This window comes from Plecotus auritus (genome assembly GCF_963455305.1).
Source record: "Plecotus auritus genome assembly, chromosome: 9".
Classification (NCBI taxonomy): domain Eukaryota; kingdom Metazoa; phylum Chordata; class Mammalia; order Chiroptera; family Vespertilionidae; genus Plecotus; species Plecotus auritus.
This window is the reverse complement of record NC_137783.1, coordinates 109,674,501-109,697,404: the sequence shown is the minus strand read 5'-3', so window position 1 is coordinate 109,697,404 and position 22,904 is coordinate 109,674,501. Positions and strand designations below refer to the sequence as shown.

Below are 22,904 nucleotides of genomic sequence, written 5' to 3'. Positions count from 1 at the left end.
TCTGAGAGGTTATGTTGCCTGAGATGCCACAGCAGGTAAACACACCTCCAGGGCCATGCACTTTCCATGATGCTGAGCTGTCTCTGGCGAACAGGGCGGGGACTCATGCATTCACTCAGTAGTCACTGCATGACTACTGTGAGCCAGGGACATAGCAGTGTATGAGACAGACAAGGTTTCTGCTCTCATGGAGCTTTCATCCTTGCAGGGGAGACAGACCATAAAAAACAAACAAGTAGCCCTAACCAGTTTGGCTCAGTGGATAGAGAGTCAGCCTGCGGACTGAAGGGTCCCAGGTTCGATTCTGGTCAAGGGCATGTACCTTGGTCGCAGGCACATCCCCAGTAGGGGGTGTGCAGGAGGCAGCTGATCGATGCTTCTCTCTCATCAATGTTTCTAACTCTCTATCCCTCTCCCTTCCTCTCTGTAAAAAATCAATAAAATATATTTAAAACACACACACACAGACACACACACACACACACACACACACACACACAAACAACCAAACAAACAAGTAGGAACAAGATCATTTCATGCCCGGCCAGTGTGGTTCAGTGGTTGAGCATCGACCTATGAACCAGGAGGTCACAGTTCGATTCCCAGTCAGGGCACATGTGTGGGTTGCAGGCTCCGTCCCTAGTTGGGGGCATGTAGGAGGCAGCCAATCAATAATTCTCTCTCATCATTGATGTTTCTATCTGTCTCTCCCTCTCCCTTCCTCTCTGAAGTCAATATATATATATATATATATATATATATATATATATATATATCTTTAAAAGTTCATTTCCTATGTTAAACTGATGATAATAATCACACAGGGTAATGTGACTGAGTTAACAAGGTTAGACTATTTTAGAAACAGAAGGCCGAGAAGGCCTCCTAAGGCGGGAGCACTTATGTTATGAACTGTGAGATGGGAAGGAACCATTTGTGAGAAGATCCAGGGGAGGAACAAGTAGGAATGAGTTTGGAATGTGGGTGCGGGTAGGAAATGAGTTTGGAGAAATAAGGCAAAAGTCAGATCACACAGAGACACAGCGGCAGGGTCGGGGATGGTGGGTGGGGGGCGGTTTGAATTTTACTTTAGGTGCACCCAAAAGCCATTGGAGGGTTTCAGAGGCTTCGGAATGACATGGCCAGTTTCATGTTCAGCAAAGATGCTTCTAGCTCCTGTGTGAGGTATGGGTTTATAGAAGGGAGAGGGAGGCCCACTGGACGCCTTGCATAGCGTCCAGGTGAGAGATGAAGATACTTAGATTAGAGGGAGAAGGATGGTGAGAGAAGTGAAGGGATTCAGGTATATTTTAGGGGTATTGGCTATAGCTCTTTGGGTTGAGAAAACTGGGTATGTAAACTCTGGGGAAGGAGAAATGAATGAACTTCCATGGATCACAAAACTTGGATTTTGTCAACTGGACCACATAATATGTCTGGAATTTTCTGTTTGGGTTTCCTTCCTGTTCTTTGGCTGTATTTCATAAAGTTCTTTTTGAAAAGCTGATTGGCCTCAGATGTGCTAAGGAAAACCAAGGGGAGGCAGTCCTGGCGGGTTGTGCCCTATGGGCAGCAGAGTTCCACCTAGGCCAACATGGTAGAAGTAGTAGGGAGTCAGAGGGAAAGGCCACAGAAGGAGGGAGACCCCAGTGATCAGAGTCAGGAGAGGGGCTGGCCCTCAGACCATCTACTTGCCAGGGTCCCTTCCGATGTTCTTCTCTGCTCCCACCCTGAGCTGAGGCGTGTTTAACAAGGGAGGCTCTTACTGGCCTTCTGCATGCCTCTCGTGGCTTTTTAAGGAAAAGAGAGGGCCTAGGGTACTGGCTCCAGCTGGGAGCTGGGTACACCCTCCCGCCAAGCACCAGCGCCAGACTAAGATTGGTGAGGACATCATGCCAATCAGGCTGGGCTCCAAGCAACTAAACTAAACTAAGGGATGTTTCAAGCCTCTTAAATCATTTCCTCCTTCCCACCCTTCCAACCTTATACCCGGCCTGAGGATTCTGGACCACGTGGAGGTCTCATTTATTCCACCCAGTTGATTGTACAAGGCCCTGTGAAGGCTGCTGGGTTGGAGATGGGTGGCAGGAGAGAAGAGGTGAACAAAAAGACATGGTCCTGCCCCAATCTGTTCAGCCTTTGGCAGGACACTGAAGTAGACAAAGGAGAGCACCCAGGAAAACCTGCTCTCAGGCTCCATCCAGGAGGGGCAGTAACTGACAGACACAGATAACTACTGTACCTGGCCAACAGTAATCAGGATAAAGGGACAGAGAAACGTATGTGGGACCCAGAAGAAGAAAATGCTTGTAGGTGAGGGATCAAGTGAGGCTATTGGTAGAGGTGGCATTTGGCCAAAGCCTTGAAGAACCCTTTGGACCAGTGGGATTGGGGGGATGCACCCTAAGGCGGGGTGGCAAGAGAGGGCTGGAGGAAACAGCATGAGGACAGGAAGGAAAGGGAGGCCTGGTCAGAAAGGCTCTTTTGTGTTACACAGGAAGCAGGGAGGCTGGCACCAGCAGAGGTGGAAAGAAGCCTGGGATGAGAGATGGGAGAGCCGAGTCCCGGCCCAGCCTAGCTGCTGACCCGCTGTGTGATATCTCTGACAGGGGTGCAGTAGTGGTGGCAGGTATTGTGTACTCCCAAGTTCCTAGGGAGCCTGGTTCCAGAGTGTTCCTGACCTCCAGAGACCCTGACCTTGACTTCTCTCAGGGTCTCCCAGACATACTTGACACAGGTGGCCAGAGGAACCTACCTCGGAACACGTGCAGCGAAGGCAGTACATCAGGCCCTGTGGCTCCAAGTAGGGGTGCCAGCTCTCGCCCGGGGAGTATTTCTTCCCGTGGAAAAGGCAGAACATGTCTGGGCCTGGCAAACCAACCAGTGCTTTGTCAGTTCCAGGAGGCTCCAACCAAAGACCCTGCCTCACCCCTCCTTCTTCTTCTTCTAGGGAGAATGTCATCTGGATTACTCAGGCAAAAGAGAACCCACTGGACATGCTCTCCCAGTCAGGGGGCCAGAGCATCTGAGCTTGAATCTCAGCTTGACCGCTCACTTGCTGTGTGACTTCAGGCATGCCACTGCCCCTCTCTGAACTTGAACACTTCTCTCATGGGTGAGTTAAGGGATGAGGCGGTGAAAGTGCTTTAAAGATTCAAACTGTGGTATAAATGCTAGTTACGATTAGATGAATAATTTGAGGCCCAGAGAGGATAAATTATACTCCCAAGGTGACACAGCAAGCCAGTCACCAAGCAGGGATGACAGCCTAAGTCTAAATGGCTCCATCTGCCCTCAGAATCACACTTACTTCCTTTTCCTTTGTCTCATTTTGCTTATTTATTTACTATATCTCTATCCTCCCCTCCCTTGCCCTCTGCTGCTCTCCTTCAATCTCTCTCTCTCTCTCTCTGACCTTCCTTTTGAATTAAGCCACTCACGGCAGTTTTCTTGCTTTCATACAATACTGTGTCCCTATATCTCAGCCAGCTGTGATGGATAGTGCTTGAATTGGGAAAATAAAGTACTGCCTAGTGAAAGGTTAGAAAATTGACTTTAATATCCTTAAAAATAGTCATTGGTACTATCACACTGTCAACTGATGATTCTGTACGTGATTGCACATCAATTATTTTTGTCATCTGCATATTCATTGTCAATATGGAGATGAATGCTTCTAAGAATGTTTGCAATAGTTAGTTCTCTGATGTGTGCTAGCTCTCCTGCAATCCTGTTTTCTTGAAATGTCCACCTCTCTCTCACCTCCCGTAGCCAACCATTCACACGGTCCTTTGGGCTCTTTCTAGAACACACCAGCCCCCACCTCTTATCCTCTCATTGCCTAGCAGCAGGTCAGGGCTCCCAGTCAGATTGAAGCTCTTGGCCCCACCCCTCTGCCTCTTGCCCTATCCTTCCAACTCTCCTCCACTCAGGTACCTGCTGATTTTTACAACCCGAAGGAGCGGCTATCATTCCTATAGGCAAGCTCTCCATTATCTTAAGAACAATCTGAGCTCTTTTAGGGAGGTACCAGGAGACTCAGTACAAGCGAAATGTCCACAAAGCTTTGTTGAATTAAATGAGATTGAAATATAGAGAAAGGAACCAACATTTATTAACTAACTTCTCTTTACATAAATCACTTACCTCATTAACATTCTGGTTTTGAAAATTAAATGGGTTAGTGCTTGTAAAGTGCTTACCTGGCTCAGTTTCTGACTTATGATAATCACGGCAACAGTGACCCTGCAGGATGGACGTTATCATCTTGAACAGACATGTAAACTTACAGAAACACTGGGTATCGGAAGCAGTACGCTTGTAGGGGGCGCTCACACACAATGCCACAATTCCCTCTCAGGGCAGGGTGGGCTGGCGCTCAGCCCCAGGCACAACAGCCCCAGAGCCTAGGTGCTCAAGGGCCATTCCCAACCTTCAGAAAATTTCCTTTGTGAGAGTCTGAAATCGGCTTCCCTCTGGTTCATCACACTGCTCTTGCTCTGCCTCTTGGGCCTCCCAGAACAAGGGTTTGAGGCCACGGTCATGAGGCCTCAGAGTCTGTGTTTCGATGGCCATTGGGGACTGAGGAACACAGGGCTTAGTTCCTTCCTTACCCCTCTTCAGTCCCCCAAAGTAGAAGAGGGGATCAGACAGCAGATCCGGTTCCCAGCAAGGCCCCGGCTGGCCCGTATCAAATGAGGAGTGTTTATCTCTCAGCCTCCGCTGGCAGAGAGGGCGGGACACAGGCCCAACTGGGGTCCTTGTCGGAGCCAGCCCAACTCTCCAAGGATTGAATAATGTCTTTCTTCCTCAGTCCCCTCCTCCAGCAGGGAGGGGCGATTGCAACACTACCATGGCCTTAGATCTCAGCCGTGTTGCTGAAGAAACCTTGTCCCACCTTCTTTGGGGCAGCCCTGTAGCCTGACTCCTGTGCCAATTGGCACCCCCGTCCGCTCACCGCCTGCACAGAGCATGAAGACAGAGAGAATGTCTCAGCCCATGGCCAGGCCAGGAGGCCCCTTCCCCCACCTACAGACCTGGCAGCAGCTGAGAGTGTGGGGGGCCTGGCAGGCCATCCCTCAACCCCAGGAGGCCAACTGCAGCCACAGTCCCCACCTCACCATGCCCTCCTAGGTGAGAGGCACAAGGAAGGGTGACAGTGCCTGGAGCTCCCTCTTCCTCTCAGGAGGCGAGGACCCAAGGCCATGTCAAACCCAGGCAGGAGGGTTAACTGCCAGGCAGAGGTGGTCTCTGCCTCTGTCCCTACAGTCTTGGCACTAGCCCCAAACCATGCACATGGCTGATGGAAGGAGCGATAGGTCCTCATGCTACCAGTTCACTGGGGCATTGAGGAAGACTCTTCCCTTCTCTGAGTCTCAGTTTCCCATCTGAGACTGTGTGTGTGTGTGTGTGTGTGTGTGTGTGTGTGTGTGTGTGTGTGTTCAACCGTTTTCTGCAGATAGTTTATAAATCCATGATTTCAAAATTCTAAGACTCCAAGGTTCTAGGTTTCTAAGATTCAAGATTTGAAAATTCCATGTTTCTAAGAGCCTGAATTTCATTAGAATGTGAAGCCTCTAGAATTGTACAATTTTGTGGCTCTAAGATTCTATCTTTTGAAGCTTCTATAAACCAGCATGTGTTTATGATCCCACACACCCAGACTCTCAGGGGCTCCAAGGGGAGGTAGGACCAGGTTCAGGGAGCCAGTAGGGTGTATCCTGAGTGACATGGAGGAGGCAAAGTTTGTCTCTCACGTCCCCTCCCTTCTACTCCCTTCAGTCCTCTGTGGCCTCCCACTCCTGCCCTGACCTTAGGCCTGCCCTGCTTTCTCCCCACCCCACCACCAAATTTCATCCCTACCACCTGTACCACATCTTTCTCCAAGTCAGAGGGCCAAGTGGGCCTTTTGGAGTTAATGGCCCCTGGCTGTGATGTCTAACCAGGGAAAAGACTGCTAGTGGGAGAAGTTTTTGTTTGAAAAGAGTTATTGTCCCTGTTTTAGGCTTCATAGAGACAGAAAAGAATTAAAGTTAAAGAGGTCTCATCCCCCTCAAAACCCCTCACTCAGTGAACTCTGGCTTTGGAGTCAGATAGGCCAGAGTTCAAACTGGATTTGGCTTTCTTTTGCAGTCTGAGTTTAAACAAGTTACTTAACCATTCCAGGCCTCAGTTTCCACATCCATTAAATGGGATTAGTAATAATCTCTACTTCTTGGGGTTATTGTAGAATTAAATCAGATAACATATGCAATATGCCTAGTGCCTGATACATATTAGATGCTCAATTAAATGGTTGGTAAAAATTTGCTCCCAAATATTTCTGACAGTCTGTTTCTTACGGTATTTCTTTTATTCCTAGAATTCTATGAGTAGCCCTGGGCACCTACTAGGGCATGAACATCATGAAACCTGCCACCTAAGTCCAATCTCCTTTCAACCTCACCAACTTTGTTTCTGGTGGCTGCTGGTATTCTCCTAGCCCAACTCACAAGCCAGACTCTCTCGACCCCACCTGATGTCTACACAGACCTCGGACCTTGGGATGGGATGCAAGATGAAAGTGGACCAGAAAAGTTAGAGGAGAGAGTGGGACGGCAGGGGTGAGAGACCAGAGATCAGGCTGGAGAGAGAGGCAGGGACTCAGACAGGCCTTGGCAGCCTGGGGGCAAAGGAAAGCCACAGAAAAGCTTTAAACCAGGGCATGCCAGTGACCAGGTTTGCATTTTAGAAACATCACTGTGGCCGCAGGAATGGAGAGTGGATTGGAGGACAAGACGCGAGGCAGAGAGGCCAGGGGGAGGCTGCTGCAGTCACCTGTTTTGAGATAAGGTGGACCTGGACCAAGAAAAAAGCAGTGCCCACGGGCAAAAGTGCAGACCTGAGGAACACTTGGTAGTTACAGTGGGCAGGCTTTGGGACAGACTGGATGTGGGTGGAGCGGGGGAAGGGGCAGTCAGGATGGGATTGAGCCTTCAGGGCTGGGCCCATAGTGAACTGGGGTACCCGGCACAATAAGCAGCACATGCTATTATCATTAGTAATAGCAACATTACTTCCCGCTATTCATTTAAGGAGCTTTTCATGTATCAAGTCTTAGACATGTCTGTCCATGGGCCTGGTACATGACAGGAAGACACAGTGCCCACCCTCAAGGAGCTCACAGTCTAACAGGACCGCGTGCAGTTTGACCAACGCTACGACAGTGGAAGCATCGGCTCTTCAGGGAAGGCTTCCCTGAGAAGATGCCTGAGCTGAGTCTTGAGGAGCTAAGAAGGTGCAGATGGGCAGCAGTAGCTTTGTGCAAAGGCACAGAGGTGGGGTGACCATGGTTCGTGCAGGCCACTGCAGGCGACTGGGGTGTCCTGGGTGCTAGTTCCCCTTCCCGTAGGAAGCATCCACTTGGCTAAGCCACAGCCAAACTCTTTTTCTAGCTTGACACTGACTTAAAGTGACTGGACTTAGCTGACCTAATCTGAATTCAGGGCAGCAGTGTTTACCGGACAGCATCCAAATGTTATCAGGCTGCCCAGTCTGTCATAACCTGGCTCTCTTGCTTTTCCTGAAAAACGCTCTGTGATAGCCCTGCCAGCATTTTCAGCCTCATCTCCTCTTGCTGAATTTCTCATTCTTCCCCCCCCACCCCTACCCCAGGCTCCTTCACACTTCTGTGTCTTCTCCCATGTGATTCCCGCTTCCAACGTTTGTCCAACTCCGTCTCATTCTCAAAAGCCTGTTTAGGTGCCATCCTTTCTGTAAAGCCGCCCCAGCCTCCCAGGCCACTGGCCAATCCTTCCTCCACAGAACTGAGTTCAGCCCTCTATTACTACTCTCATCACACTGGGTTAGAAGTATTTATTAAATGGGTTCTTCTTCCTTACTCAACTATGAGCTTCTTGAGAGCAAGAAGCAGATCTTGCCTTGCTGGCGTGGCTCAGTGGTTGAACATCAACCTATGAACCGGGAGGTCATGGCTCAATTCCTGGTCAGGGCACATGCCCAGGTTGCGGGCTCAACCCTTAGTAGGGGGTGTGCAGGAGACAGCTGATCAATGATTCTCTCTCACTGATAGTTCTATCTCTCTCTCCCTCTCCCTTCCTCTCTGAAATCAATAAAAATGTATTTTTTTTTTAAAAAGAAGCAGATCTCAATGACTATTTCCGGTGCTCCATGCAGAGCCTACACAGAGGGGATGCCTCGTAAGTGAATGCATGATGAAAGATGGAGTCAATGGAGGGGGTGGTTCTGGAAGAAGAGGTGATTGGTGGCCAGTATTCCTTAAAACTGCTTTCTTTAACAAAGAGAGAACTTCCTTATGTGATAGGAGAGCCAAATCTCTCTCTCAGCACTTTGGCTTTGCCACCTAACAGAAATTAGCCTTTGACCTCCCCTTTCCAGGTCTCACCATCTGAACTACCAAACCACCTACCAAAACAAGCACCATGTACAAAAAGGTCAAGAGCCTGGGCAGGTAGAGGATGAATGAGTCCATGATATTCACATGTAAGTCAAAATTTCCAAACCTCAAAACACTCGTGCTAAAATAAAGGGCTCATAGTGGGCAGTGTGGTTGGTAATTCTTCCACTAGGAAGCAGAAGAGACAACCAGAAAGATGTTTCTGAGCTACAAGGGAGGCTGGAGGGGATTAGGAAGGGCTGGGGTATGAAGAGAGAGGCCTGGAACTGTGGCTGGCCTACCCCCAGCCTGCAAGAACTCAGAAGTCCTGCATGAACCAGGCTCCACAAGAGTGTGAGAACGTTTACATCTTATCCCTTGCACCCACACGGCCGTACTCTGTTTATTTATAGTCCTCTTTCTGCCCAAATTGCTCCCCTCTAAGACATAAGCTTTGAGCACTGGTACCCAATATGGGAGGCCTCCTAAGGGAACTGGAAGTGAGAACCTCAGTTCCTCTGTGGTGGAGCTCTAGGGAAAGGGCCCTCGCTTCTCTGAACCTGACTCCTCTCACCTGGCCCCTGACAGATGTTCAGAAGCATAGACTAACCTCAATGGAGAGGATCATCAAATCAGGAAAGGGTCACAGGCAGAGATGAGACTGTTTATGTTCCATTCTTCCTTGGACATACTATAAAATTCACAGAATCTTAAAACAATGTGGGGACTGAGAGATGGTGTCCAATCCTCTAACAGATGTGGAAGTTAAGTCCCAGAGAGGAATCAGGACTTGCCCAAGATCATCGATTTATGCCAGCACAAACTCCAAAGCCAGTCTTCAGATATCTGAGGGAGGTGCTTATAGAAATACTCATCCCCTAAGGAACAGGACCGAAAAAATGGCTTTAAATTGCAAACAAAAGAACTCAGGTGAGACATAGGAAGATCCTGACTAGAAGAATGAGTAACAGAAGAAAACTGTGGAACAGCCTTCTCCGGATGGGATCCTGCCCAGAGGCAGGGGATGCCTGAAAGGATCTCCTCACCTGCTAGGGGCACCCTTCTCACAACAGTCCTTTTATTTGGGAGTCCAAAAGATTCAAGGTCCCTCTCCCAGAGCCAGGCGCCATGGCCAGTGGCTGGGGAACTTGAGAGGCCAGTCCTAGAACAGGTGCAACAGCTGGAGCAACTGCGCAGCTGTTGCCGGACTCTGGCTCAGCAGTATGCAAGCGAGTGAGTGAGACAGAGCCCTCTACTGGTGGGAGAGAGGAGGTGCAGAACTGCCCAGACAGACCTACAGAGGGCCTGCCTGGAGCCAGATGTCAGGCCTTCACTCAGGCACCCCGCCCCCGTCCTGTACATCTGGACAGGTGGATGGGGATGTGATTAAGCTGAAAAGAAAAGCAGGATCCCCACTGGTGAGTCTCCCTCTACACCCACTGTCCCATACTTTCTAGGTACTCTCTGAGGGTATCTACTCTACTCTTCCCTGGCAGGGCAGGAGTACCAGGCTGCAGACCCCCCTCCCTGTCCTCACCAAAACTCCCTTTTCCAAAGGTCTGAGAAAACTCAGAATCAAGGCAACAGCATCTTTGGATCTTAGAGTCTAAGAATCACAGGATGTTAAAGCCAGAATGGTCCCCAATGATTATCTATTTGGGTCCAACCATCTAGCTTTATAGTTGGGAAAACTGAGGGGCAGAGAAAGGGAACTTGCCCTGTGTAACAGTTAGAATTGGTGGTAGAGCCAGAGCTGGAGCCCTGGCCTTCTGATTCCATAGGTGCCCCCTTGCCACCCCATCTCTGCTTCTGGGGTTTGGGATTCTGTCACCTGGAAACAGAAGCTTCAAGTCCCATAGCACAATAACCCATGGAGAAAGAATAGAGAGATCAATGTTTTTACTTCATAACTGACTCTCCTGAAAGCACGATTGAATTGAGAGAGAGGAGAAGCATGCTGAACACCTTAAGGGGAGGGGCAGTTTAGTAAGGAAAAGGCACAAAAGAGAGGAGCTGACGGGGTGGGGGTGGGGCAGAGCATTGGAGAGGGAGTCAAGATACCAGACAGGTTCTTGTTCCATAGAGAGATGAGTGCCCAACGTGACCAATATGCGTGCAGGTGACTCCACCTGGGGCTGGAATCAGCACTGCTCAGTGATCAAGTCAGGGATACGGAATTGGGGTTCAATCTGTGGTCAAGGTTTGAGACTCAGTCTGGGTTGGGGAAAGGACTCAATCTGTGGCTGGGAAATAGAGCTGAGGATAGAATAACCTTTGTCTGAATAGCTGCCACATGCGCTCACTGTCCCTTGGCATTTGCAGGGCTGGGCCACTTCAAGAGTCTGCAGACTTGAGGATTTCCATCCGTTGGCACCACGTCTGAAAGCACCTGAGATGTCACCAAGGGGTCTCTTACCCATAACAGGCCTGAGATCTGACTTAAACTGAGACAAGGACCTTCATAAGAGACTTCACAGCCACTGACCAGTGACTACAGGGTTGTTTCTGGATTTACAAATTGTCACCAGTAGACAAAATAAGGCTCAGAGAAGTGAAGTGATTTGTCCCGATTCATACAACCAGTAGTAAGTGACAAGTCAGATACTACCAGCCAGGTCTCTATTCTTCCCTTTAATAAATTTGCTGTGTGACTGTGGGCCAGTCACTAACCCTTTTGGGGCTTAGTGTAACTATAAGGATAGGAAAATTGAGGGGTAGAAGCAGATGATTTTCAAAGGCTGTTCCACCGCTGACATCCCAATCTGGACACCTCACCTAACTCAATAAGTCTGCTCTGTTATTTCCTGTGTGTCTGGGGCTAAGTTCCAGGCTGTAGCAGAGACTGAATACAGGCAGGTCCCAGCGAGACGTCCGGACCTGAAGGCCAGTGGACGCACAGGTAAAGGAGATCAGAGTGGGTCAGGTGGCGAGGGAAGGTTTGCTAAAAGAGGTATGCCTCAGCAAGGCGAAGGGCTGACAAGATATGGAAGGCAATGAGGAGTGCTGTGGGTTGGACATGAGCAACCCTGAAAAGTGATCTGATTCTAGGGCATCTTTCCAAGATACAATAAGGGCAACAATATCTGCAGAAAAACCCTGGGGGCTAAGAAGGATGTGCCAAGTGGGAGAGGCAGGCAAGGCGGGCATCCTGTGCTAAATCCCTCTTAAGAAACAACAGGTGAGTGTTAGGAGGAAACCTCCAGGGCTCAAGAAGGGGGAGGAGACCTGTACTGAGTACGAGGCATTGTCCTGAGCACTTTAACACAGGCACCTTCTTTCATCCTCTCAAGAACCCTTTGGGTTCCAGGTGAGCAAGTGTCTTGGGCAGATGAAGAGGTTGAGTCCAGAGAAGTTGTGATTTATGAAAAGTCACACCACTGCTAAGGGGCAGAGCCAGGACTTGAACCCAACACTGAGCTCTTTCCATTGCTTGTTACTAAGGACTACTAGAAATCTCATGCGGCTGGCGGCCCAGGGACAACTGGACACGCAGCCTGCCTTCTTGAGCAGAGACAAGAATGAAACACAATCTAGCCCCACTGGCTCCAAAAAGTCACATGCAAAAGACAGGCAGAGATGGGGAGCTGGGCCGTGGAGAGGAAAGAGCACGAGGTGGAGAACTGGGGTCTTTATCCCAGGCTCTGCCCTGTCTAACCTGGAGTAAATCACTGCCCCTCCCAGGCCTCAGCTTCTTTACTGGGTACTTCAGGACTTGAACTAAGTTCCTTCTTTCTTATTAAGAGAATCTTTGGTTCTGTTTTATATCTTCACAGCATTCTAAGAGATTGGCAAGGGATGGGGAGGGGGCCCACCAGCCTATTTGGGGACAGTGAGGAAACTGAGGTTCAGGGATCATATAAACTGTGTCTAAGTAGAAAAGCATGAATTGGAGGACTGATATACTTAAAGAACCTACCCTATGCCAACAAGTTGCTTTACATGTTTTTGTTTTTCTAATTTAATCCCCTCATCAGTTCTGGGTTTGTTGTTGTTTTTTACTCCCATTTTATAGGTTAAGAAACTGAGGTTCAGAGAGATGCTCTCTATGCCTGCCTCCCACCAGCTGGTATTCAACATATCTGGGATAATGAAGACTGGCTCTCTCACTGTGCCTGCTGCCTCCCAGACTCTCACAAGTCCAAATCAGGGCTCCTCCCAGACCCTGTGGGGCAGGGAAAAGCACAGGGTTTGGAATAGTAGAGTTCTGGCTTCGGATGGCTTACTAGCTCTGCAAACTTGAGCAAGTTTCTTTTCTCAGCCTAAGTTTTCTCATCTGTAAAATGCAAATGATACCCACTTCGAGGGAGTGTTGTGAGGATCAAGAGAGAGAACAGAAGGGGAAGGTTATCCTAGTTAGCTCTTCTTTCTTTCCACCAGCTCTCTATTTTATTTTTTTAAATATATTTTTATTGATTTCAGAGAGGAAGGAAGAGGGAGAAAGACAGAAGCATCAATGATGAGAGAGACTCATTGATTGGCTGCTTCCTGCACGCCCCCTACTGGGGTTCGAGCCTGAAATCCCGGAATCTAACCTGGGACCCTTCAGTCCGCAGGCTGATGCTCTACCCACTGAGCCAAACCGGTTAGGGCCCACCAGCTCTCTTTAAAATGCAGTAGCCTTTTCCTCTTCATCATACCCTGGCAGCCAAACACAGGGGACTCTGCTAGGAATAAGTGTCCCCCACCTCCATCCTCAAAACACAACGGCAACCCTCTCTCAAGCTGCTCTCAGTCCTCCATCCTCAGATCCAGGACAGCAGCCCCCTTGGCTCTGCATCTTGCAAAGTTCCCCCCAGTCTCCCAGTCATCAGCCCATACCTGTGCGCTGAGGAGCGCCACCCCTCAGGTACAGGTGCTGCCTGGATGCCAGGCACAACACTTTGGGGTCCCTAGTCCTGGCACTTTCCCGCACATCCCGGGGGCTCGCATCCCTCCTCTGCCCACCCAGTGCCTCCACCCCTACTTACGAGCTCGAGCGTGGGAGTCCAAGGGGAACCAGAGCAGCGCGAGTCCCAACAAGGAAGAGAGGACCCTTCCCTCGGGAATCATCCTTCCTTCCCCCAGGGCCAGGCCGCCAGGTGCTGAGCCGGGAAGGGTGTCGGCGATGGTGAGATGAGAGGGACACTGAGGCACAGGGGCACAAAGCAACCCACAGACCCAGGGAGGGCTGCTGCTACAGTGGAGAGGCAGAGAGGGGTCGAGGAGACGGTGAGGACCGAAAGGGATGCCTAAGGTGGGAATAAGAGGAAGGTGAAAAGGGAACAAGAGGAAAGGAGGGAGAAGACGGAGAGATGAGGAAGGTATGCCAAAGGGGAAGAGCAGTTCAAGCAAAGGGGAAGGTGAGGGGGAGAAGCTGAGAAGAAAGACGGGAGAGGACAGGGGTCTGCAGAGCGCGCAGCGTTGGGCGAGACGCGCGGGACCGGTGGGCTGTTCTGGGCGCGCGGGTTAGAAGCGGCCGGCGCCCCCTGCTCCGTGGGCTCGAGGTCGGGCCGCGGGGTCCTGGGGCCCGGCGGGGCGGCGGTCCCGGCGGCGGAGACGGCGCGGCGGCCGCGGGGGGAGGTTGCACGGGGCCGGCTATGCACGCCAAGGGCGCCAGGCGCCGCGCTCGGGCGCATTTGTACTTTGCCGCGGGAAGCAGGCAGCCCCGGCCTGGCGCTGGCCTAGCACTGGCGCCTCCTCTGGGGCACCGCGGGCTCGGTGGATTGGCCACCCGAGAAACAGGCCCACTTTTTCCCCTCCTCTCTCGTGCAGGTCTCCCGGACGGACGCTCCAGGCACGGCGCCGAGAGGAGGCGAGGGGGCTGGGGAGGGGGAAGGGGCCACCAGGGCCAGGGGTTTTAACCCCTGACTTCCCGCGACGCCCAGAGTGCAGGAGAGCGAAACGCACTCAGGCTTCTGGTAGAACTTTCGGGGGAGGGAGGGTGAGAGGGGAAGCCGGCTGCGGAACCTAGAGGCGCTCAGGTTGGCGAGCTGGGCGGTGCGTGCACAGAGCTCGGGCTCTCAGTGGAATCAGTACACTTGCTCTTCTTCATTACGTTTGCAGTATTGTCCGCTCCACCCCAGAGCCTGTTTCCCCATCCCCGAACTGGGAATCTTAATATATTTAATATTTTAATAGCTTCCCACAATTGTTTTGCTCCGACTTACCATTGCCAACCACCCTACACTTTACCAACGAAGTGAACTGAGAAAATGAACGTCATAGCACTAACATCTGAAAAAGTAAAGGCCCTAATTCCAGGAGCCTAGAATACCCTTACCAGCTAACTTCCCTCCTCCCCACACAAGCCCTGACCAGGCTGAAACCAGCACAGCTGGGTCCTTGACTCTCCCTCTGGCAGTCTTCTATGTCCCTATTCCATTCCCAACGCGGAACAATCTCTCCTTCGCCTCTGCAGGGAAGGCCTGCACCTCTCTGAGAGTGTTGGCCATGCTCAGTCCTCTTCAGTAAGGGCTGGTTGTCCAAAGTGCTGTCTTGCTCACCCCCAGCCTGTGGATGGTGCTTTATACCTTGTGTTGAATGAGTACCTGAATTAGTAGGATCCTAGGAAGAGAACAACCAGCTCTATCCAGACAAGGAGCACTCAGACTCTCAAATCAAAAGGGCAGAGTCCTTACCTGGGCTCTCTCCCTAACTTGCTGGGACATTTTGGGTAAGTACATCCATTCCTGCTTCACCTTCCTGCCCAGCTTCTCTTGCAGAGCTGCTGGAGACTCCAGCGAGAGCTGGAGGGCAGAACACGGAGAGGAGCAAGAAATGATACGGGATGTTGAACCACAACCCACTCGGGTAGGGAATCACATTTCCAGGTTGAAACACTTCTGACTGGCTGTCGGTAAAGATATCTTCCTGTTCTGAGGCCGGACTCCCCCCTCAGAACAGAGAGGAGGATGCTAGTCTGCCCCCTCCAGAGCAGAGGGCACTGGGAGCAACCAGTGACCCCAGAAACAGAGCTTCCTCAAGCTCTCAGAACGAGGGACAACATGATCTGTCTCCCCAGTGCCCTTCAGGCTTAACCTCCTGTACCCATCTGGCCAGTCTCTTCCTCTCCACTGAGTATACTGTGCATGCCATCAAGCTTCCTTTTTTGTCTTGGCTTTCAGGGAGTTCAAGAGTTAAATTTAGCCCTGACCCGGGTTGCTCAGTGGTGAGAGCATCAGCCTACACAAGGAAGGGTCATAGTTGGATTCCAGGTCAAGGGCATGTACCTGGGTTCCGGGTTCCATCCAGCATATGGGAGGCAACCAACAGATATGCCTCTCTCACATCAATGTTAATATCTCTCTCTCTCTCTCTCTCTCTCTCCCCTCCCTTCCTCCCTTCCACTATCTCTAAAAATCAACAGAAACAATGTTCTCAAGTGAGGATTAACAACAACAACAAAAGAGTTAAATTTAGTGCTTAATTGCAGAAATAATCTCATCCCAAGGATCTGGGACACAGATCTTTTCCTTTCTCCAGGTTGTTTAAAATCTGCTGTTGTCATATATTCACTTCTTAGATGTAAGAGGTGGATTAAGATTGGCCTCCCCTACATCCTTCTCATTCTACTGCAGGAAAGGTCTCTACCATGAGCCCAGAAAGGTCTCAACCCTCCTCTCCATCCGTACTACCCTAGAGTTCAGGCCATCATCATCCCTTACTGGACTTTCCCAACAGCCTTTTAATAAGTCTTCTGCCTCTAGTCTTGGCCCCTCCAATCTATTTTTCTTGCACCTGCCATAAAAATTATGTTGATCATTTCCACAGACAAATCTGATCACATCACTTTTCCATCATTGGATATAAAAAGTAAGTAATATTAAATGCAATGTGGTATCCTGATTGGATTCTGGGACAGTGAAAGGACATCAGTGGAAAAACTGGTGAATGAAGTCTATATTTTAGTTAATAGTAATGTACTAATACAGGTTTTTTAGTCTTGACACATGTGCAATGGCTATGCAAGATGTTAACTCTGGGGGAAGCAGGTGAAATATATACAGGGTGGAACAAAAGTAGGTTTTCAGTTGTTCGTATGGAATATAATACAATAATTAATAAATAATACAAGAATAAACTGTTTTGCGTACTCACAACTGTAAACTTACTTTTACCCCACCCTGTATGGTTCTTGGATAAGAACTCTGTACTATCTTTGCAACTTTCTGTCAATGTAAAACTCTTCTAAAATAAAAATTTTAAGTGAATAAATAACAGAAGAAAACATCATTGGCCTACTATAACTTCCATGTTAGAGGAAAACAATCTCCCTGGCCATCCGTGTGGCTCAGTCGGTTGGAGCATTTTCCCACACACCAAAAGGTTTTGGGTTTGATTTCAGGTCAGGGCACATACCCAGATTGCCCTGGTCAGGGCAAGTGTGGGAGGCAACCGATTGATTGATGTTCTCTCTGTCTCTTCCCCCCCCCCCCCACCAACTTCCTCTCTCTCTGAAATCAATAAAAACATGTAAAAAAGCTAACAAACAAATCATCAGCATTGGGTTAAAAACCATGCACATTTTGGCTCCTCTTTACCATCACCACCCACCCTACACTGTACAAACCATTCACCTCCCCAAATGGCATTTCATTTTCATGCCTCCATAGCTTTCTATGTTTTCCTTCTGCCTGACTTCCTCCTCCTTCATTAAGTGAATCCCTTTTTACTTTTCAAAGTCAACTCTCTTCATCCTCCTGCACCCTCCTTCTATTCCACTCTGGTAAAGGGGGTCAAATACAAGGAGCCTAGACTTTGGGTCAGCTCTGAGTCACTTCCTCTCTGAGGCCTTCTCTGAATCCCCTTAGCAAAGTGATTTTTTGGTATCACTTTGTATTGTAGCTACTGGAGTGTAAATATTTATTTGCATTTCTACCCTGCACTGTGAGGGCAGGGGTCTCTTTCATTTCTATCTATATTTCCAGCACTTAGCAAAGTCCCTGATACACAAAGATACTGAATAAATAATTGCTTCATGAATGAGTATAGACTTCAGTGATTTGAAAGATATTATTCTTTCATGGGAGGGCTTACAGCACCCCTATTGCCTTCAGTTTTAATTAATGATTGACATAAACAAGCACTTGAGGAAAGTTTCTGTGTCTTCTGTAGAACTGCTATTGAAAATGGTTGTCCACATATTATTTCATAGCCTTTAAGCAATGAGATCAGATAAATTCTTCCAAAAAAATCATATCTATGCATAGCAATTTGTTGCACCAGGTTTGTCTGGGACCTGCTTGCTTCCCCCTTGGGGGACTCACTCATTGCCTTCCAAGGCAGCCCAATGCACTGTTGGACAGCTCTGATAGAAAGTTAACTGAAACCTGATTCTCTTGGACTCCCCGCATCTGCTCCTAGCTCTGTCCCCAGGGCTGCACAGAGCAAGCCAACTCCTTCTGTCTTTTGAGAGTTCTACAGAGATTTGAGGCAGAGAACCCCTCTTCCATACTCTCATCCTTCCCAGTTCTAGTCCTTGGACCCTTCATGCCACATTAAATTCTCTCTTTCTTCAAATGTGCTGAGCTCTTTTGCTTGCACTCACCTAAAGTGAGTCCCTTGAGAACATAGACTACTATTGATCTAATATCTTCCCTAGTCTTCAGCACACAGCTTTGCACACAGTAGCTATTAAATAAAGGTTTGTTGAAAAATGTCCTTGTTCCTTCATATAGTCCTCTTGAGACATGTTATTTGTGGGTAAAATGCCTCCTCTTGGGCTGCAGGCTTGATTATGTAAAACTAACATGGCAATAGGCTATAGAGATCAGTGTCGAGGAAAAGACGTCTTAACCCAGCCCACTTAATTCTGAAAGGTTCTAATAGCAGATGCACCACCGGGCCAGTGTGGCTAAGTGGTTGAGCATTGACCTATGAACCAGGAGGTCACAGTTAGATTCCTGGTCAGGGCATATGCTCAGGTTGTGGGCTTGATCCCCAGTGTGGGGCATGTAGGAGGCAGCTGATTAATAACTCTGTCATCATTGAAGTTTCTATCTCTCCCTCTCCCTTCCTCTCTAAAATCAATTTAAAAATATAAAAATAAAAGCAGATGCACCACAAGAGAGTTAATCTAATACTACATAATCGAGACTCTCCATCAGTGGTGTGTTTAACAACCAGCTTTCTAAGGGGAAAAAAAAAGCCCTTGTTTTATAGCAGTTGCCAATTTCCATGGTATAAATACTCCCACTATGGCCAATTTCAAGCTACCAATGTGAACATCATTGAATGTGAAGTTGAGAAGAGATGTACAGTAGGACACCGTTATGTAGTATTTCCATCATACAGGTACAACAGATCTAAACAATTTCAAGAACATTGATATTAAAATATAGTAAAATAATTAGGAGGTGATGAGTTTGACTGTTTTGACTTATGTTTATATAATTTAATGTTTAGTAATGATTGTGTTTAGCAACCAGCTTGCAAAATTCCTGAAAATTTAACATTCAACTGTCCTGAGCCTTTACAAGCCAGTTTTGGTTACTTTTTTTAAAGATAAAATTGAGGCCTAATTAATACAACATTATATTAGTTCACGTGTATAACATAATATATGTATATATTGTGAAATGATCAGCACAATAAGTCTAACATTTGTGACCACACAGTTACAGAATTTTTTTGTGTGTGTGGTAACTTTTTATTTTATTTTTTAATCCTTGACTGAGGATATGATTTTTTAAGTTGATTTTAGAGAGAGGAAGGAGGAATGAGATAGAGAGATAGAGAGATAGAGATAGAGATAGAGATGTAAGAGAGAGAAATATGAGAGAGAAACATTGATTGGTTTCCTCCCGTAGGCACCCTGACCAGGGATCAAACCTGCAACCTGGGTATATGTCCTGACCAGGAATTGAACCCACCACCTTTTGGTATGTAGGACGAGGCTCAAACCAACTGAGCCACTGTGGTCAAGGTTCTTGTGATAACTTTTAAGATATAATCTCTTAGCAACTTTCAAATATGCAATACACTATTATTAACTACTAGAGGCCCGATGCATGAAGATTCGTGCAAGAATGGGCCTTCCTTCCCCTGGCTGCTGGCACAACTTTCACTCTGGCTGGAGCCACCTTTCCGCCTTCCCACGCGGCCCAGAGGCCCGGAACAGCTAGGGTGGTGTGGAACGCCTGCGTCACCGCCATGGCGACGACGCAAGCGTCCCGCCCCACCCCCGGCCACTCTGTGCCTGTGTATGCAAATTAACCCACCATCTTTGTTGGGTTAATTTGCATACTCACTCCTGATTGGCTGGTGGGCATCACGAAGGTACGGTCAATTAGCATGTTACTCTTTTATTAGGTAGATAGGTGCCATATACTACCTTTACTTGATGATGTCCTGAAAGGGGAGATTCTTAGAGCTGGCTCCAATTTAGATACATTAGGAGGAAAGTTTTATTTAAAGGAGCTGTCAGAGTTAATTTATTTGTAAAGTGAACAATCTCCATTCTATTCCCAACCTTCAACCAGGTCAGTTACTAAGCCATGTAACAAATATCTATCTATATAAAACCCTGAGCAACCAGTCAACTGTCAACTGGTCAACCATTTGACCAGTCACTATGATGCACACTGACCACTAGGGGGCAGAGGCTCAATGCAGGAGCTGCTCCCTGGTGGTCAGTGTGCTCCTATAGTGGGAGCACCACTTAGCTGACAGGTGCCAGACTCCAGGCTCACGGCTGGCGAGCGCAGCTGTGCGGAGTGCTCCTCTCCCGCCTCCTAGTGCGGTGGTGGCTGGTGGCGGCAGGTGCAGTGGGGCCAGGATGAGCAGGAGCAATAAGGCACCCAGCCAGGGCTTGGGCTCCTCTCCCACCGCCTGTAGCTTCCCACACTACCACATCCCTTGGAGGATGTCGGACTGCCGGTTTGGCCTGGCCTGTGGGGATCTGGCCAAGCCAGCAGTCCAACATCCCCTGAGGGATCCCGGATTGCGAGAGGGCACAGGCCAGGTTGAGGGATGGGACCCCACCAGTACAGAAAGCACTGGGCCTCTAGTTTACTTAAAACATACTATTATTTTAGAATATCTTCATTTGGATCTCCAGATATTGTGCATATAGTTGGCCTAAATAAATGTCTGTAGAATGGTGAATGAGCCTCAACACCCCCAAGTAATGCCTGGTAAATCGTGGGTACTCAATATCTGTATGAATGAGTTAATGGATTTTCTTAAAGCGAGGTTCACTTTAAGAAGATCCTGTATTGATTTGTATGGGTTCTTCTGTGACTATGTGAATATTCCCAAGTCTTTTTTCTCTCTCAGTGGGCCCTCTCTTCCCAGGACAAACTGCACACAGAAATTCTGATGGAGGCGGTATCAGGAACCAGGAGGAAGGAACACATAGCCCTTAATTTCACAGAGCCCCGATGAGGGAAGCTGCATGGGCATAACGTGTCTTCCATGGAAGACATGGAGTGAGATCATCCCTCATCCAGGTCCTAAGCTCTGCCACCAACCAAAGGTCTCCTCCACTGCAGGTGTCACCACTAACCCAGCACCGAGAATAGAACTTCTGCTCCTGCTCCTGCTCCTGCCTCCTCCACGCGCAGGGGGACTTCCAAAAGCAGTTTGTCCTCAGAGACTTCTTCCCACGGGTCTGTGAAGATGGAGATAGAGTGCCAGAGAACAGTGCCAAATACCTTGGGTCCCACAGCCTGATGGCGGCAGGTACTATACCCACCCAAAGGTGGGAAAGAAGAGCCACCGGAGTCAGCTTTAAAAATGCAAATCGGGACATGTCACTCCCTTACTTAAAACTTCTCCAGTGCACGTGGAATAAAATCCAACCCCTATACCACATTTTGTAAAACCCTCCATGACCTGACCGCTGCCTACCCTCAGGCTTTGGCCGTTCTCCTTGTGCCTGCTCTGCTCTAACGCGCCAGCCTCCTTTCTGGTGCACCAAGCTGTCTGGATCCTCTGCAGGGTCTCTGCTCTTGAGGTTTCCCCTGCTTGCAATGTTCTTCCCTCAGCCTTTTCCCTGACTGACACTTCATTCAGCTCAAATGCCGCTTCTATGGTGAGGTTTCGCTGGCCCAACCTATCTCAATGTCCCCATCATTTTCTACCATATTGCCTTGTGCTTTTTAAAAAGGATTTTTTAAAATTCATTGATTTTTTTAGAGAGAGAGAGAGAGAGAGAGCGCGCATGAGCAGAGATAGAATCGGAAACCTTGGCATATGGGGTCGACACTCTAACCAACTGAGCTACCCAGCCAGGAAGTGTTGCCTTGTTTGATTCCCTTTGTGTCACTTATCATGATCAGAAATGTATTTCTTCACTTGTATATTACCTGCCTTTCCCATGAGCAGAAAAGCTCCATGACAGCTTGGACCTTAATTCTTGATCACTGCTATATTACTAGTTCCTAGAATAGTGCCTAGCTCATAGTAGAGGCTTACTATTTTTTAAATAAATGAAAATAAATAGAGGATAGGCTACTTATCTGGATTATCTGATTTATGTGAGGAATAAACCTTAAACTCAAGACTCCACATCCTTGGAATCCAATCACAGTAGTATTTTTATACTTATTATTACTACCTTCATTTTTATTTATCTCACGACCGTCATTACCAACAACAGTGCTACATGGCACATGGGGATACTTACTATTGAGTAAATGAATGGACATCAACTTTATCGCTGACCTCAGACTTCCTTATTTACTACTCCCTTCCCAGTCCAACTTCTTGTCCATACTATGCACCAACTACTCAGAAGCAATCATTTTCACCTAACACACCATGTTCTCATGTCTCTGTGTTTTGACTTATTCTGCTATTCTTTCTATTTGGAATTCTCAAGCCTTCTCTGCTGAGTTCTCATTTTTCCTTTAGGGCCCAGTTTTGTATCCAGATAGTCAGACACTTCCTCTTCTGTGCTTCCATACTGCTTTGCCTGCGCCACTGTTAAAAACTCATTTCCTGAATTACAGCTGTTTGTTGACATATCTGTTTTCTCCCCTAGATAGTAATCTCCTGGAGGGCAGGGACAGTACATTTTCATCCACGTATTCTCAGGAACTGTTTCCGGGCTCTCCACTTAGCAGTTTCACAATTATTTGTTGAAATCCTCCATCTGGTATTAGAGCCAGCCATGTGCTAGGTGCTGGAGAGGATGTACAATACGAGTCAAAGCATGATCCCTGGTCCGGAGGACTTAAAATCTAATTGTAGCGACGAGTCTATTACACAGACAAGATACCGTTAAAAACCAGTGTATTCTAAAATTAAACATGAGACAGCAGGGGCTAGGTGTGCTGGAACATGGAGAGGACTGGGGAAGCCAGAAGACTTGGTTTCTAGTTCCTGCTATGCAGCTTTGACAAATTATTTCCCTCCTGTAGATCTCGGGGTTTTTTTGTTTGTTGTTTTGTTTTTCTTTGTAAATGAAGAGGTTTGATCAGAAGCCTTTGCAAATTTTCTAAATCCGGTTCCAGCTCTAACATTCTGAGTTTGGCTCCATGGAAACTGTGTAGAAGAGACCGTGGGGAGAGCTCAGTAGAGTTAGCTT

The 22,904-nt window shown here is 48.3% G+C and overlaps 1 protein-coding gene across 3 annotated transcripts in view; it reads right to left on the bottom strand.

The window, feature by feature from the left end:
• CHRDL2 (chordin like 2) overlaps positions 1-13,481 on the bottom strand; it is a 31,088-nt gene extending 17,607 nt beyond the window's left edge. For 2 of the 3 annotated variants that reach the window (XM_080640899.1, XM_080640901.1), the window contains exons 1-2: positions 13,363-13,481; positions 2,756-2,868 (exon numbers count right to left, since the gene is read on the bottom strand). In XM_080640899.1, coding sequence (XP_080497025.1) covers positions 2,756-2,868; positions 13,363-13,444 — 195 coding nt within the window. In that variant the 5' untranslated portion in view covers positions 13,445-13,481. The remainder of the gene's footprint in view (positions 1-2,755; positions 2,869-13,362) is intronic. The other variant, XM_080640900.1, reaches the window with a different exon arrangement.
• Between the last annotated feature and the right edge of the window lie 9,423 nt (positions 13,482-22,904).